General features: G+C 32.5%; 1 protein-coding gene across 15 annotated transcripts; it reads left to right on the top strand.

Annotated features, from left to right (window-relative positions):
- Positions 1-1,235: 1,235 nt before the first annotated feature.
- Positions 1,236-9,884, top strand: LOC100780416 (probable E3 ubiquitin-protein ligase HIP1). Of its 15 annotated transcripts, none has more exons than XM_014773868.3 (10): positions 1,236-1,492; positions 2,843-2,892; positions 3,144-3,291; positions 5,645-5,699; positions 7,328-7,498; positions 7,631-8,386; positions 8,473-8,885; positions 9,180-9,278; positions 9,367-9,504; positions 9,596-9,884. In XM_014773868.3, the coding sequence occupies exons 5-10, from the start codon at positions 7,399-7,401 to the stop codon at positions 9,743-9,745; spliced, it is 1,656 nt and encodes a 551-aa protein (XP_014629354.1). In that variant the 5' UTR covers positions 1,236-1,492; positions 2,843-2,892; positions 3,144-3,291; positions 5,645-5,699; positions 7,328-7,398; the 3' UTR covers positions 9,746-9,884. The 15 variants fall into 15 exon arrangements, with proteins under 15 accessions (XP_014629354.1, XP_014629353.1, XP_040870054.1 ...); XM_014773867.3 differs by having other exon boundaries at positions 5,645-5,738; XM_041014120.1 differs by having other exon boundaries at positions 3,144-3,587.
- Positions 9,885-14,632: the final 4,748 nt, after the last annotated feature.

Below are 14,632 nucleotides of genomic sequence, written 5' to 3'. Positions count from 1 at the left end.
TATATCTATTTATTATATATATATATATATATATATATATATATTTAACATAAGTGTGTATTGAATTTTTTTATTCATATTTAATATATATTAAATTTATTCACTTTTATGTTAATTATCTCAATAGTCATACCAATAATATTTTTTATAGATTAATAATGATATTTTTTACACTAACAGTAGGTACAAATTAATCTCTTGAAACATTTATTGAAAGCTTAAGACTTAATGGCATATTTTACGATCAAATTTTTATAATTTTATAAATTTTTTCATTTAAGTTTCAATTTTGCAAATTTTACCATTCCCTTAAAAATTTTCCACCATTTCTACTTAAGACTTGTCTTCTTTCTTGTCAAATCATACTTCTCCATTTTTTTTATTATATTTAGTGGAATTCTTTCTCCTTTGTTGTGAAACATAATGTTCTTCTCCATTATTGTTATCCTTCGTTGTCCTTGTCAAAGGTTTTAAATCCCAAAATCATTTTTTCCTCATAAAACTTGTTTAAATCTTTTTTTACAGATATTTTAATTAGAGTATTGCTGTCTTAATAAAATTTTATAGATTCTATCATAATTTTCCAGAAATTGAGTTCACTCTAACATCAAACACGAACAAAAGATAATGCGACAGGTAATTTTCATATAATTATGACAAAAAAATTGTAATTATTATCTAAAATTTGTAAAATTGACTCAACGCCTATACCAAATAAACGAGTTTGTAACCATTTTCATGATTTAATACTTAATTACCTACAGTTTTTGACATAAACTCGATGGAGTGGTAAAATTTAAGAAAATTGAATAATACAACAAAATTCACAAAATTGAAACATCGGTGGAAAATTCACAAAATTATAAAATTTGTAATTAAGTCAAAGCTAAATCAATCAAGTTAAGACATGATATAAGAAAAAAATTCATAAAAAACAATTAAGTAATAAAGAAACTACGATAAATTATTTAAACTCAAGTTTTTTTTTCTTAAACAAGTTAAACTTAAACTTTCAATTAAACTTGTTTCAATAAATAAGTTAAACTTAAATAATCTACTAGTATTATTTCTAATAGCCAAATCTAAACAACAAATATTCGACTCATATAGTCAGTGAGTGGAGTTAAAGGAAAAGCATAAGCAATTAAAAATGGAAGCATTAATTATTATGATGAATGGAGTAGTTTAATAAAGAGGAACTGAAAATACAAAAACTAATTTTTAACATGAATGAATGAAAAGAGTTAATATAACATACGAATTGCATCGGTAAGCGGTAAGAACGTGGGAAGGGAATTTCTTCTCCTCCCCTCCTCTTGTTTTTTTCATTTCTTATTGCCGCTTTATTTCATTGTCTCCTTCTCACAACAAACAAACACCGTTCTTCTTCTTCTCTTCTTCCTCTGCAACTCTCTCTCTCTCATCTTACGTGTTTATCATCGTCACTCAAACGACGCCGTCTCCTCTCCGATTCCTAAGCCACGTTTATCAGGTTGATTCTCCTCCTTTATCAAATCCGTATTCTTATGTTTATTCATTTCCTTGCTTCTGTTGACGATCACACGCTTTCTCTTTCTTTGGTTTTCTGTATGCACTCGCTTCATCACTCTCGCTCTTTCTTCTGATCCTTCTCGCGTGTTGTTGATTTGCTTCTGATGCATCCTCAAGCCGATTTTGCAGTTTTTTAAAGTTTTATTTTCTCGCGTGTGTGTTGTTGTTTGTTTTTGCCACGTGTTTGTTCATCCTTGGATTGTTTGTTTGCTTGAGAGTTTTAGATTTCCTTTGGCAAAATTCTATGGTTTATCGGTTTTTTTTTTTTTTGATAAGAGTTGGATTAGTTTTTTTTTTTGTGTGTGTTTGCCGTTCCTTGGTGAGAATGGTAGAAAACCCCGTGAATCCACTTATGTTTCATCTTAACATTGATGTATCCACTTCTTATCTTATATTGTATATAAGAGGAAAAAAAAAAGTGTATATCGTTGAATGTGGTGGCATAACATAACTATTGTTTTGCAGGTGTATCCATGCATGCTCTCTTGTTTTAGGAAGTCATGTGATTCTGAACCCATCCTAAAGGAATCTTATCGTTGTAGTAGAATCTTTCATTGTTGATGTTTTTGTGTGCTGTTGCATTAAGTTATGTTTAGCCTATTTGAAGTTCCCCTAAAGCCCTGTTTCTATCAACTTATGTACTTAACTTTTATAAAAGTTCTCTCATCTAACTTCTCCAAAAGTTGAGGTGCATGAATTGATTTTAACTTATGGGAGAAGTTTAATTCATTCTTCCTTTCTTTCTTATTTTCTTCTCTTACAAGTGCTTATGAAGAAGTTAGTCTAAACCGGGCGTAAATCACCCTTTTTACCTGATTTTGCCGCTTGATGATGGATAGATGTCGCAGAAAGCTTTCTTACAAAATATCTCTTTGTACCAGAAGGGAAAAACAATGAATTGTTGATATTTGCTTGTATCACATGATGTTCATAATTTTTTCTTTTGCATGTGTTCATATCTTGATTTTTAGTTAGGATTTCCTCCCCTGCCTTGTGTAAGAAAGGGAAAATCTTATCCCAATGCGTTTGTCTCATGTTTGGTTGTCTGTATATGTGCATCATAGGGGGTGCAGTGCAGTTCTTGTCTTCCAGTATATTGGTTATATCTTATATTTTTTATATATTTTTTTATATTTGTCTTTGCAACTTAAGCTAACTTGCTGAATACTAATTGCCTGTCAAGAATTATAGTTTTTTTTATACTGGATGCTTTGGCAGATATTGTTGTTGATCTGGTTTTTATCAGATTTCTTAAGAATCAATTGGGTTTTGATGGTTTTTTATTATGCAGGTTTCTTGGTGCTGTTTGTGCATTGTACATTATTATTTCTACATGTTCTGGTGAGATGTGCTTCAATTGGAAATTCTCCTTCATTCCCTCTCTTTCCTACTTTGTTAAATAATAATTTACTCTTCATAGATCTTTTCAAAAATGGTTTATTTATATACGCACTTATACCTGTGGGTTTAAAATTTAAATTTATTATTATTGGCAAAAATTGGAATTGCCTTTGCATTTGCATTATGCAGGTTACGGAAGTGGGTGATTTCTTCTTTAATTGGTCTATTCCATTACATTGTCTGAATTGCAGATGGTGTTGTAGGTGCTTTCCAATCTTGGATTAATGGGGAGACAATAGAACTGATGAGTGACGACTTTGCATGTTCTGTTTTCTCAGGATGTATTAGCATGATATGCCGCAATTATGGAGTGTTGTTAAGCCATAATATAGGAGGAAGGTATATTGTGCCAAAGAATCTCTGTTAATTGGAAGAGTTGTATAGGCCTTGTTCAGCTGCATTGTGTCCTTTAGATCATGGTCATCCTTCTTCTGGGATTGGATGGTTGTTTGGCGTGAGATGGCTTAGCAATTGTTCTGAGGGTACTGTGGCAATAGACTGGTCACATCCAATGTTTAGTGATGCGAGATGTCATTGTGAGCTGTTACAGGAAATTTAGGGAGGGTCATGAAACTTTTCACATACCATTGTTATAGTTCTAATCGGTGCTCTGAGGTGCTAAAATGTGGATGTTGGTAAACCTCAGTACTAACTTCCTGTAACTTCTAAATTTTCTTGTCAAAAGCTTGTTCTCTTAAATATGGAATCTGCCATGGAAGTGGTGCTGTTTAGTAGGGGCTGGTATCATGAGTTTAGGAGTACAATTTCCATAGAGCATTCACAATACATTAACATGCAGTATGCAGACTTCCATTTTGAACCATTAGGGCATACCATAGATGAAGGAGGCTGCTGTAGTGGTATGCATTCTCTCTTAAATGACATAGGTTGCCCTCTATGTCAGTTCAGCTTCTGGTTCAGCAAACAGTTGGTTTCTCCAATAATGCAACAATTCATAGCTAGGATTGGTGTAATGCTAATGATTCTTTATTTTGATGTGAGCCTATGAGTTCGTTGACATGGAAGCTGTTTGATAGGCATGAGTTGGTTATATCATCTTCCCTCATGGTTCTAAATGAGGAATGAAATGAAACTAATGTCAAGGTGTTGATAGCCTAACCAGATTGCAGGCATTCTTCCTTTGGTTTACCTTTTTATTGGGGATGGAAAATATTATACATCCATGTTCAAGCCTGTACATCCTAATTTAATTGTCATGCCTTACTGGGGGCAATGGATGGTCTTAACAAGACAAACAATTATGTTTGATTGTGAACAAAATTGATTAGAATTGGATATGGCAACATGTTTCAATTGTTAATGTTTTGGTAAACCGAAAATTTCTATTTGGAGATAGCCATAAAGCTTCTGTACTTATTTGAAATTTTCCATTTTTTTAAGTAAAGCCAATATACCCCATGATTATAGCTTGGAAGAAGAACATAAATAGGAATGTGTTTGGTAGAAATAAAATATCTTGTGAAATATTATTTAACATACTTTGAAAGATTGTCTGTTTTGATGTTTGGATATCATTTAGTATTTGGATTTTAGAGAAGTCTGAAACCAAAGTTTAATATTAAGTGAGGCCTGTCTAATATATTATTTTCTGGTGTTTAATGTCTTCAATAATTATTAGTTTAATAATACTTCTCCATTGAGTTTTTATCATTTTTGTAGTGTGTTTGGATTTATCTCACTTTGTGTTAACAAAAGCTTATAATAAAAAAATCTCAAGACAGAGCTTTTCACTGAAAAACTATTTTTTCGTAAAAATTAAGCACAACCAAACATGTCAGAACAATGACATATAATTAAAATTATAAATATGCATTCTGATATTCAGCTGCCCAAGCTATTTTTAAACAAGTTTATTTGATTTATCATGGTTTATTAAAGGTAACAAATTTTGTGAAGCCTTCACTGCTTTCCCTGAGGAAGCTAGGTTTTGATTCTTTTAAATTTCTGCTTATAAGATAATTTTCTATTTTGTATTTAATATAATAAAAATTAATGCTAGCGTTTACAGCTGTGCCTATGTAATATTCTCTTCTATGATATTTCTTGTTGTAAAAATACTGGCTAGTAGTAAACAGTTTTTTTCAGACTGTTTTATATGCTCTCATCAATGCTTTCATCTACCTTTTCTCCCAAGGTATTAGATATACATCTCTCTCTATGTCTCTTTTGCTCTCTCTCTCTCCACCGTCTCTACTAGAAACAATATTTTTTTTTTGTTCTTCCAGCAAATTTCACTATAAATTGTTTAATATTTTTTCCCATCAAAAAGTTGTGGAGTGAAATATCCTGTATTTTTTAGGTGGTTCCTAGGATTTACTTTTTTTTTTTGCTTCTTTGGTCTTTGTCTTGATTGATTAGAGGGCAGAGCTAGGAGTATTCCCCCTTATGTTCTCAATGCCTGTGCATAGTTGATTATTATTTTCAAGTGCAGGAAAAGATTAGAAAATGCTAACACCTTCTAATACTTGCTAAACCTTACCCAGGTAATATCTGATACGTTAGTCATCCTATTTTCCAATCCTTCCTGTTTTTATTAAGTCAATCCTAACTCTTGCTGCCATTCATGAAAAGCTAGAGTGTGGATCCATCAACTAACTTATATCTCAGCGATGTCATTCTTTTTTCTTCCTTGTGTTTATTTTTTTCCATCCTCTTTGTTTTCTTGCCTCAGACTAGAAGGTGCTCTTTCTGTATCAGTGGATAGAGGCATGGGTAAATGGCTTCAAGTGAGTGGACTTATTTGGGGAAGTTGGTAATTTATTACAGTTAAGGAGACCATGAGTGCCAAGTATTTAGTGTTTACTGGACAATTCTTTTGGTTGATTATGAATTCCTTCCCTCCTGAAATAATTGCTTGTGGTGTTTCTCCTCTTTGGTCAAATTTGAATGGCCGTTTTTTATGATTCAATTTTCATGCATGCCTTTGGGTTGCATTTTAACTCACCCAGCTTATAACCTTCATCTTTCATGCAATTTTTGGCAGTGTCAATAGATTGGTATCGTAGATATTAGTACATGTTGTGACTTGTGAGCATTGTCTTCTTAGCTGATTAAACACATCATCTTGAATCTTTGTATCAAATAAGCATATATAAACTAGTTATTTGTTTGTTCAAGAAAATTAAATTGTCCAGCTGGAGATCATTTTGTAGGCCTAGAAAGTATTGAATGGAAAATGGTGAAACCTGATGAATAATATATGAGAAATTGATGGAATTTTTTTTTAATGATGTGGAAGTGGTTGTATTATTGTATATTCTGGAAATGGAAAAAGAAAGTCTGGCTAGATGTAATAGTAGTGTAGTACACTTTTTCTATTAGGAAGGTCAAGGATTCTGATCACACACATCTAACATCAACTCTAGGTATTGTTCCCTGCTGTGCTTGTCAGTAGCTACTCTTCCCAGTCATGTCGCCCTTGACATGCTACTTGCAGTTCACGATAATGAGAGCTAGTATTAACTTTTACTTCAAAAAGAAAGAACCTGTGGGAGTTGTGACTTCTGACCCTTCTCTCTTTCACATTCCTCATCCAAATATCTCCAAATGATTAAAATCATGTTAGGTTTCATGATGAAACCACCCTAAACCTTGCTTGTGTGCAAAAAGAAAACCTCAAAATGGTGCAATCCTGTTTGGCACAGTTTCAGGTAAAATTAAGTTTGTTCTCAAATGTAGTTTTGACTCCTTAAATGCTGAAGCAACATTTTTGCATTTGGGGAAAAAATGTTCATTTATGTTTTTGACAAAAATACTTTTACTATTTAGTATTATATCACCCCATTGATATTTTATTATAAGATTCATATCTTTTTTTGTTATTACAAATTCCAAAGTGATTTTGATTTATATCATCATCCTAACAACATTTGTTTTGGCAAATTCACACCTGAGATAAAAGTATCTAAATATAAATCATGTTACTCCAAACACAATTCTGACCAAAATAAAATTTGCAAACTTTATCCAAACGTGTACTGATAAATTATTTTAAACTGTGCTTGATTCAACATATCTGCTATTTGTTATGGTTCTACAATATATGGGTTGTGCCGGCAGTGTCTGCATTTACATTATTATTTTGAATAGGTTTGTATAAGTGATATGTATGGTACATATTAATAAGACAATGCAAGGCTGACAAGCTCAATTGAGCATTTTTAACCAGACGCCACTCTGTATTATTAACAGTTATGTTTTTGTTTTAATATTATTGCATACACTGCAATCATGATAAAGCTTTAGTCTCTTGCAAATGTTTTCTTGGATTGGAAGCAGCTTTGCTTGATTGTTAATTTTTATTTTTATTTTTTATATTGAGTTTCTTCAGTTCAGATGTTATTTTGCCTTGCAGGTTGTGAATTATTTGCAGATCTGATTCAACTACAGTGTCTATTTTGACACCCAAGATTGCAAGTGGCAGTTATGGGGCATAGACAGTTCCATAACACATCTTCATTGTTCGAGGGTGAGCCTGACCAGAACTGGAATCATATGCATACTGATCAACAATGTGTGCACCTTGGTAATGTTAATATATATGCCTCACTTCTTTTATTTCGGTTCATTAGTCCTTTTATTTTTGTTTAGTTATAACCAACTCAGTTGATTGCATCAGCACCATATATTACTTATATTAGACAGGCCTCTATTGCAGGTAGGACTAGCACTTCAGAGAATGGTTCATTTATTTATCCTGCTGAAAATATGTCCATAGATAACATGTCTTTCCCTTCTCATTGGAATTCTTCCACAAGGTCAAATGGATATGCATCCTCTAGTAACAACATTGATGTACCTCCTCACCAGTCAGATGCATCAGGAACTTATAATGATCATTTTGTGGATTTGTCTAGTGCTGGACCATCATTGTTTATACCGTTGGAAAATTATGCACACCAACCTTCTTCCTCCAATTATGACAGACAAACATTTCATGTTGATGGTGGTTTTATTGATCTTACAATGGGAAGTGGACAAGGGCATCACAAGCGTAAGAGCCCTGGAATTCCTTCAGTCTATGAGGGAGGCAGTACTAGTAGATACTTTAATGCTGGGAGTTCAACTGATCTTCCTATATCTTCAGAATTGTGGCAGGAGAAGCCAAATATTGATTGTCAATATATTCCCTGGGATCATTATTGTACTATGACACCCACATTGAGAGGTACTGGCCTTTCAATAAAGGGTGAGGGTTCTTTGCGGAATGTGAGGAGCCGATCTACACTTGATTTGGATTCCAATCTGGCTAGGACCCATTCATCAAGTAATCATTCACACAATTCCTACCCTACTGTCCCACCAGTTGACCATTCTAGCACGGTGGATCTTTCTGGTCAGACTTCTGTTACATTGACAAGGGATTGGAGCCAAATGAACATATCTCCAGCTAATGGAAGGGTGTTATTATCAGGTTAGTTTTCTGTTCATAAATATTAGTATCAATACACATTCCATTCTCTTTGCCTTTATACGTAAAAAATCTGACATAAATTGCAGATACAGGTGCTTTTGGTCTTGAAACAAGTCACTTCCTTGTTGGAAGTGGTGCTACTGCTAGCAATGCTGCTTCTGTAGATGTTGGGGGATTCCATCATGAATTTGGTACAAGCAGAAATCCTACTGCTCCTCAAAGTTTTCATAATACTCAAACTCAGACTGCTAGGGGAATTAGAAGCAACTATTCTCAGAGATCCACACCAACTTTTAGGGCTTCTTCAAGCTTGCGCTCGGGACAAGTGACATCTGATGATGGATTGCCTATGGTAGCTGAAAGTTACTCTTCTAGACTTCCAAGGCCATTGAGCACCATTGGCAGGAGGAATGGTGATAGAAATGGGAGGTCAAGAATTTCTAGTGAAAGATATCGATCATTGGCTGAGAGTGGTCTGCATGATCGTTTTTCCTCTGAGGTATCTTTGCCAGTATATCAAGGAACTCTATTTTTGTGTCAGTATTAATGGAAGGATATATCTGTGTAACTTCTGGAATTTGAACACCTGTTTTCCTTTTTTTGATTGTAAACCATAGTTAACCAAAATAGGGATGCTTTGTTTATTTGCAAAATCTAAGCAAATTACTTACAATATATTCTTTTGAACTAGTTGCGCTGTTCATTAAGAACATCAAAATTGTTCTTTCTGGCATTACTACCACTGGCTGAGACTCATTTACTTTTTTTCTTTGTATTTTTTGTTGGCTTTCAGGGTTTCATGGTTGTTGAGCGTGCATCAGTGTATGGTTCCAGGAACATGCTAGATCAGCACCGAGACATGAGGATGGACGTAGATAACATGAGTTATGAGGTGATTATTAATTTATTACTGTTTCTAGCGTTGCAATTAATATTATGCACTCAGATTTTTTAATTATTTTGATGACTGGTTTGACCAGGAACTACTTGCACTTGGTGAGAGGATTGGCTATGTGAACACAGGAATCTCTGAGGATTCGCTTAACAAATGTTTGACGGAAACAATATATTGTTCATCTGAGCAAAGTCAAGACGAAGGAAACTGCGTAATATGTCTGGTATGTATTTATTCTTCCATACATAATAAATATTTTAGATGTCTTTGGACAACATTAATCGGGTGCTTACGAGTTTTTGTTGAAATTACAGGAAGAGTACAAGAACATGGACGATGTTGGAACACTTAAAACATGTGGGCATGACTACCATGTGAGCTGCATTAAAAAATGGTTATCTTTGAGGAAATTATGTCCTATCTGCAAAGTATCTGCTTTGCCTGAGGATACGAAGGATAAATAACTACTCTAGTATAAAATTAATCTCATTTTGTGTTTATATTTGAACATCCCTCAAAATTGAGGAAACATATTGCTTTTGGAAATGTTGTAACAGGAATACTGCTTTATGTCAATGAATTTGTTTCCGGCTTCGATCTCAATTACGCGAGCCTTGAAATTATGTGGGTTTTTTTTTTAATGGATTTGATTTACTCATTTCATACGAGAAAATGTTTAGTTTTTTTTTTAATTTTTTTATAAATAACTATAGTTATAAAAATGTTAAATTTTTTTTGTCATTTTCCTTGCTTTAAAAATGTTATTTTTATAATTTTATATAAAAATGATGTGATAGTTTTTATAATTATTTGTAAAAATATTTTTTTTCTGTCTAATTAAGCATTTAAATAACAAAGAGAAGCAATGCGAGAAAAGATATAGATTTAAATACATTAGTGGGAACTTATATTTCATTTTTGATGCTTTTTTTTCTTCGGCTCAATTTACACCAATTTATGATTTTTATATTAAGAATATTAGTGGGAACTTATATTGCATATTTTAATCTCTAAAATTTATATCATTTTTAATTTACCCTCTAATCTATATATCTATATTTATATTTTATATTGTTAAAAATAGATCAAATAAAAATAAAAAATGTAAATTTTCATCATAAAAAGGACTAGATATTTTTAAATTAAAACACCGTAGAATAAAGAATAGTTTTTCCTTTACAATATGTATTAACCATTAGAAAATTGATGGAAAATATAACAAAGCTGCTGGTTATGTGATATAGGTGTAACTGTGTAAGGTACAGGAAGGTAAAATGTCTATTTTTATAATACAGACAAGAGATAAACTATTTTGAAATCAGAACACGAAGAAGATATTAAGTGTACTTTACCTAATCAATTATTAATATCGTGAACAAAAGCAGTGTCTTATAAATGGGTGTACAAGTCAATTAATTGGACTGGAGGGGCCTGAAGGCCCATATAAACAAAACCCTAGCAAGAACGCCTTTATAATGACTACCACAAGCGTAGTCGAGTGGAACAATGTTGTTGTGTCTCTGCTTTTCGTTGTTTGATTCTACATTTTTTCTTTCTAAACTATAAAGATTTTTGTACAAAGCAAGATCAGCTTCTTGATTGGACCTCGATGACTCCACGGTTCAGTCAATTATATTGTTAACCTTGTGATATCGTTTTTTATTTTTGCAGTGTCACTCGTCTGAATTTGATTTTTTGTGATATTTCAGGCCCTTTATCACTGCAACATTTCCCCTTTTTTATTGCTTTTGTCTTGGTCTCAATTTTAAATTTGGTATTTAAATAAGTTTGTTAATTTGATTTGAGCAAACGTACTCTATCCCCAAAACCGTGTGTCACTAATGTTTTGAGGAAATTTCTTTTTTACGACATTGTTGGGTTACAATTTCGAATTATCTCGTTCTTGAATGTTTCAAGGATGTTCAATCTCCCACAGTGTAAACTTATAGTTGTGAATCATCTAAAAGATGGATTCTTTTTTCATTATTTGAAAATTGAGACGGTTGGTATGGTTGTGGCTTGATAAGACCCTAAAATCCCAAAGATGAATTTGCAATTTCATTGTTAAAAATGTCCAAGAACGTTCAATATTATTCAGACCTTGTATTGTTGATTTGAACCCTGCAAACTTAATATTGCAAGCAAAAAATCTCCATATTCCTACTCCAGATATGTATATGTTTCTCCCTAGATTTATGGAACCATGGAATCTTTTCTTAGACAAAAAATTCATATTGTTCCAAAAGTTGTTCGAGTATAGAAAAGTTATATAGAATCAATGTTTTTTAAGGTTATCTGAATATCATGCAAACAAACTTCGATCTTATTTTTTCTAGCAAAAATATTATCCAAAACGTTTTCATTTTAAACTAAGGAGTCCCCATGATTTTTTAGTTAGTAAAAATTATTTTTTATTTTATTATCATATTTATTATTTTATCAAATTATTAATTTGACAAATCCATTAAAATTAGATGTTTGTTATCATAATAGAGATTATCATATTGAAAATAAGTTTTTTTATAATTTTAATCTAAATTTTTCTTTTCGAATAGATCAATGTATATGTAATGATCTTTTTTAGTTGACAATAATACTATAGAGCTAACTTTAAGCTCTAAATGATAGAAAAAAATATTACATTATTTTTACATTATACAAAAGAAAATAATTCATTTGATAATTAAATTAGAGAATTTAATTTATTTATCAATTTTGAATTGGAGCAGTTATGGATATGTTTTGAGTTTAGATATTCCAAAAAGATAAAATTGTACTTATTTGATTGTCGAAAATACAATAAATATAAGAGAGTTTTTTGAAATTCTTAGAGTGATAAGATTTATAAGCACAAATATGTGACTTATGAGACGAAATTCTACTTATTTGATGCTTGAAAGTACAATCAAATATGATAAATGGTTCATCTTATTCGATTTCAAACTTATATTTTATGTAAGTTTATTTGGCATCATAGAAGATAATTGTTGAATGAATATGACATTTTAGGAAATGTATTTGGAATATGAATGAGAGTTTGATAAATATTAGATGAAGTATAGTGGTGTTGGGTTAAACTAAAATGTTACGGGTACTTAAAGTATGCTGCTTGTATAGTATTGATGGGGAGGCAATAGACTTGTTAAGTAAACTTGATTGTGCCATCAAAAAATTTCCTGGGTTACCTTTGGAGTTATTCACGATTGAAGGATGAATTTATAAAGTATTGCTATACCAAACTTGATATTTGAATACAAGGCTTCGAATGTGATAGAAAAGTTTAAGATATTGTATGGAGAATATGCAAATAATTTTTTGATTCGTTTCTCTTTTTCAATCATCTAATGAATCCATCTAGTTATCTGATTCATGTGCAAAAGAGAGTAAGCCTACAAAATCAAAGGTTATTAATGTATTAAGAAATATTAGAATAGTACTAGTAGAGAGGATGAGTGAGAGGGAGAGCGGCGAATACACCTAGGAGAGAGGAAGGGATCGGGAAACCAATACTGATAACTAAGGTGAGGGATAGGAATCAGGAAAATGGAAGAATTACATCTTTTTTCTTCTCTATATTTCCTGGAACTTTCAATGAAGAACATTTGCGGAACATATCTCAGAAATATAACACGGTGTGGGGGGTTTACATAGCTAACAGAAGAGGTAAATGGGATAATCAATTTGGATTTGTGCGCTTCATTGGTGTCCAGAATGCGAAAAGTCTGGAGAGACAGCTTCATCAAATACGTATAGGGAATACAAAAATGAATGGCAATCTTCCTGAGTAATGGAAGTGGAGGCGAAAACAGTAGGAGGATGATGAGAAACAGTGAGAAGCCACAAAACATACCTAACCAGAACACGGTGCTGAATCGCGGGAAAGGGAAGATGGAAGAAGCATTGTATGTCCAAATGGGTGAAGAAACAAGGTCTGGACAGGGCGGAAAAGGAAACAAATCACTGTGACAGAAAATAACTTGCAGTGGTTGCAGAGGTGCTGGGTGGGAAGACTGAGAGATTTGACTTTGTTTGACAGAATGGAGGATGTGTTCATCTCAAACGAAAAGTATTTAGCCGATGACATGGTGCTAATAGCTGGCATCCTCAGATTTAACAACTTTATTAGTGGGAGGGTGTGGTGAGAGGTGTGGATGATGGAGATGATGAGATGGATGAGTTCAACAACTTTATTCATATGATGGGTTGGAAGATTTACCTTTGGTTGGAAGTTAAAAGAAAATATTCAAGTTCAAGATATATTATACCTTTGATAACTTAATCTTATGGTGTCTGCAAAACCATTGCAATCTGAATTGAACTTGAGGGGTATTTATTATATAATTAAATATAATCTTTGATTATTGAAGAAAAACATAGCGAAAGGTGGAGTATCTTGACTATCCATTCCAGTCCCCAATATTTGAAGGAAACAAATTTATAATTAGAAAAAATAACTGCTTTGTGTAACAACTCACATAGAGCAAAATTATATACCTAAACATATGAGATGATATGAATTGGGTTTAGTTTGCAAACTTTGAGTTGGAGGTTTTTCTGGAGTCATTATTTTTGTCTCTACCCTCAATCCTTCTTGGATTCCTTCACTTCCTTTGGCTTTACTGTCGCTTTCTCTGCATAGAGGAGGGATGATACAATACATAGGTCAAACAACATATCAAACCTCTTGAAAGAGGAAGAGGAAAAACCCTAATGAGTGGTCCCTTCATCTCATGATGAGTAAGTTGACAACATCATAACTTATTATCTACAAGGCAACACCTATTTTTTTTTTTTTTGGGGGGGGGGGGGGGGGGGGGGTCTTTTTATTTATTTATCAAATACACCTATTTTTGAAGACATTGACAAATATACAATTGGGACAAACAAATCTCTCACAGACTCACACCATGTCTCGTTTACTAATGAAGACTATCGAAAGTCTATAATCACATGGATGATTAACCGAATGAAAACATTTGAATAATCATGTACAACATGTGTTTAAATGAAATATATTTCACTTTGTATATATAAAGTTGCAATTCATAACTGAAATCCAAATTATAAAACTAGGTCAAACTATTCTCTTCGTATATAAAAGAACAATCATACCTTCAAATGAAGAGACAAATGGAGCCACAACAAGAGCTTCATGTCTACCACTTTTGGCTACTGAAGCTAAACAACCTTTAGAAGTAATGCATCAAGGCTCCCTAGCGGGAGCGATTGAGAATAACTTTCAGAATTAGTGTGCTAAGAGTTTAAGACTTATTTTTGCTTCTCTCTTTTTCATTTTAAGTTTTTTCAAAATAATAATAATAATGTTGAATCAATAAAAAATGTCACAAAGG

Source organism: Glycine max, chromosome 3 (genome assembly GCF_000004515.6).
Source record: "Glycine max cultivar Williams 82 chromosome 3, Glycine_max_v4.0, whole genome shotgun sequence".
NCBI lineage: Eukaryota > Viridiplantae > Streptophyta > Magnoliopsida > Fabales > Fabaceae > Glycine > Glycine max.
This window is presented reverse-complemented; position numbering and strand designations above follow the sequence as displayed.

Coding starts and splice junctions, on each gene's coding strand:
- LOC100780416 (XM_006576954.4), top strand. CDS start 7,399: ATGGGGCATAGACAGTTCCATAACACATCTTCATTGTTCGAGGGTGAG. Junction 7,499..7,630: donor TCAACAATGTGTGCACCTTG/GTAATGTTAATA, acceptor CCTCTATTGCAG/GTAGGACTAGCACTTCAGAG. Junction 8,387..8,472: donor TGGAAGGGTGTTATTATCAG/GTTAGTTTTCTG, acceptor CATAAATTGCAG/ATACAGGTGCTTTTGGTCTT.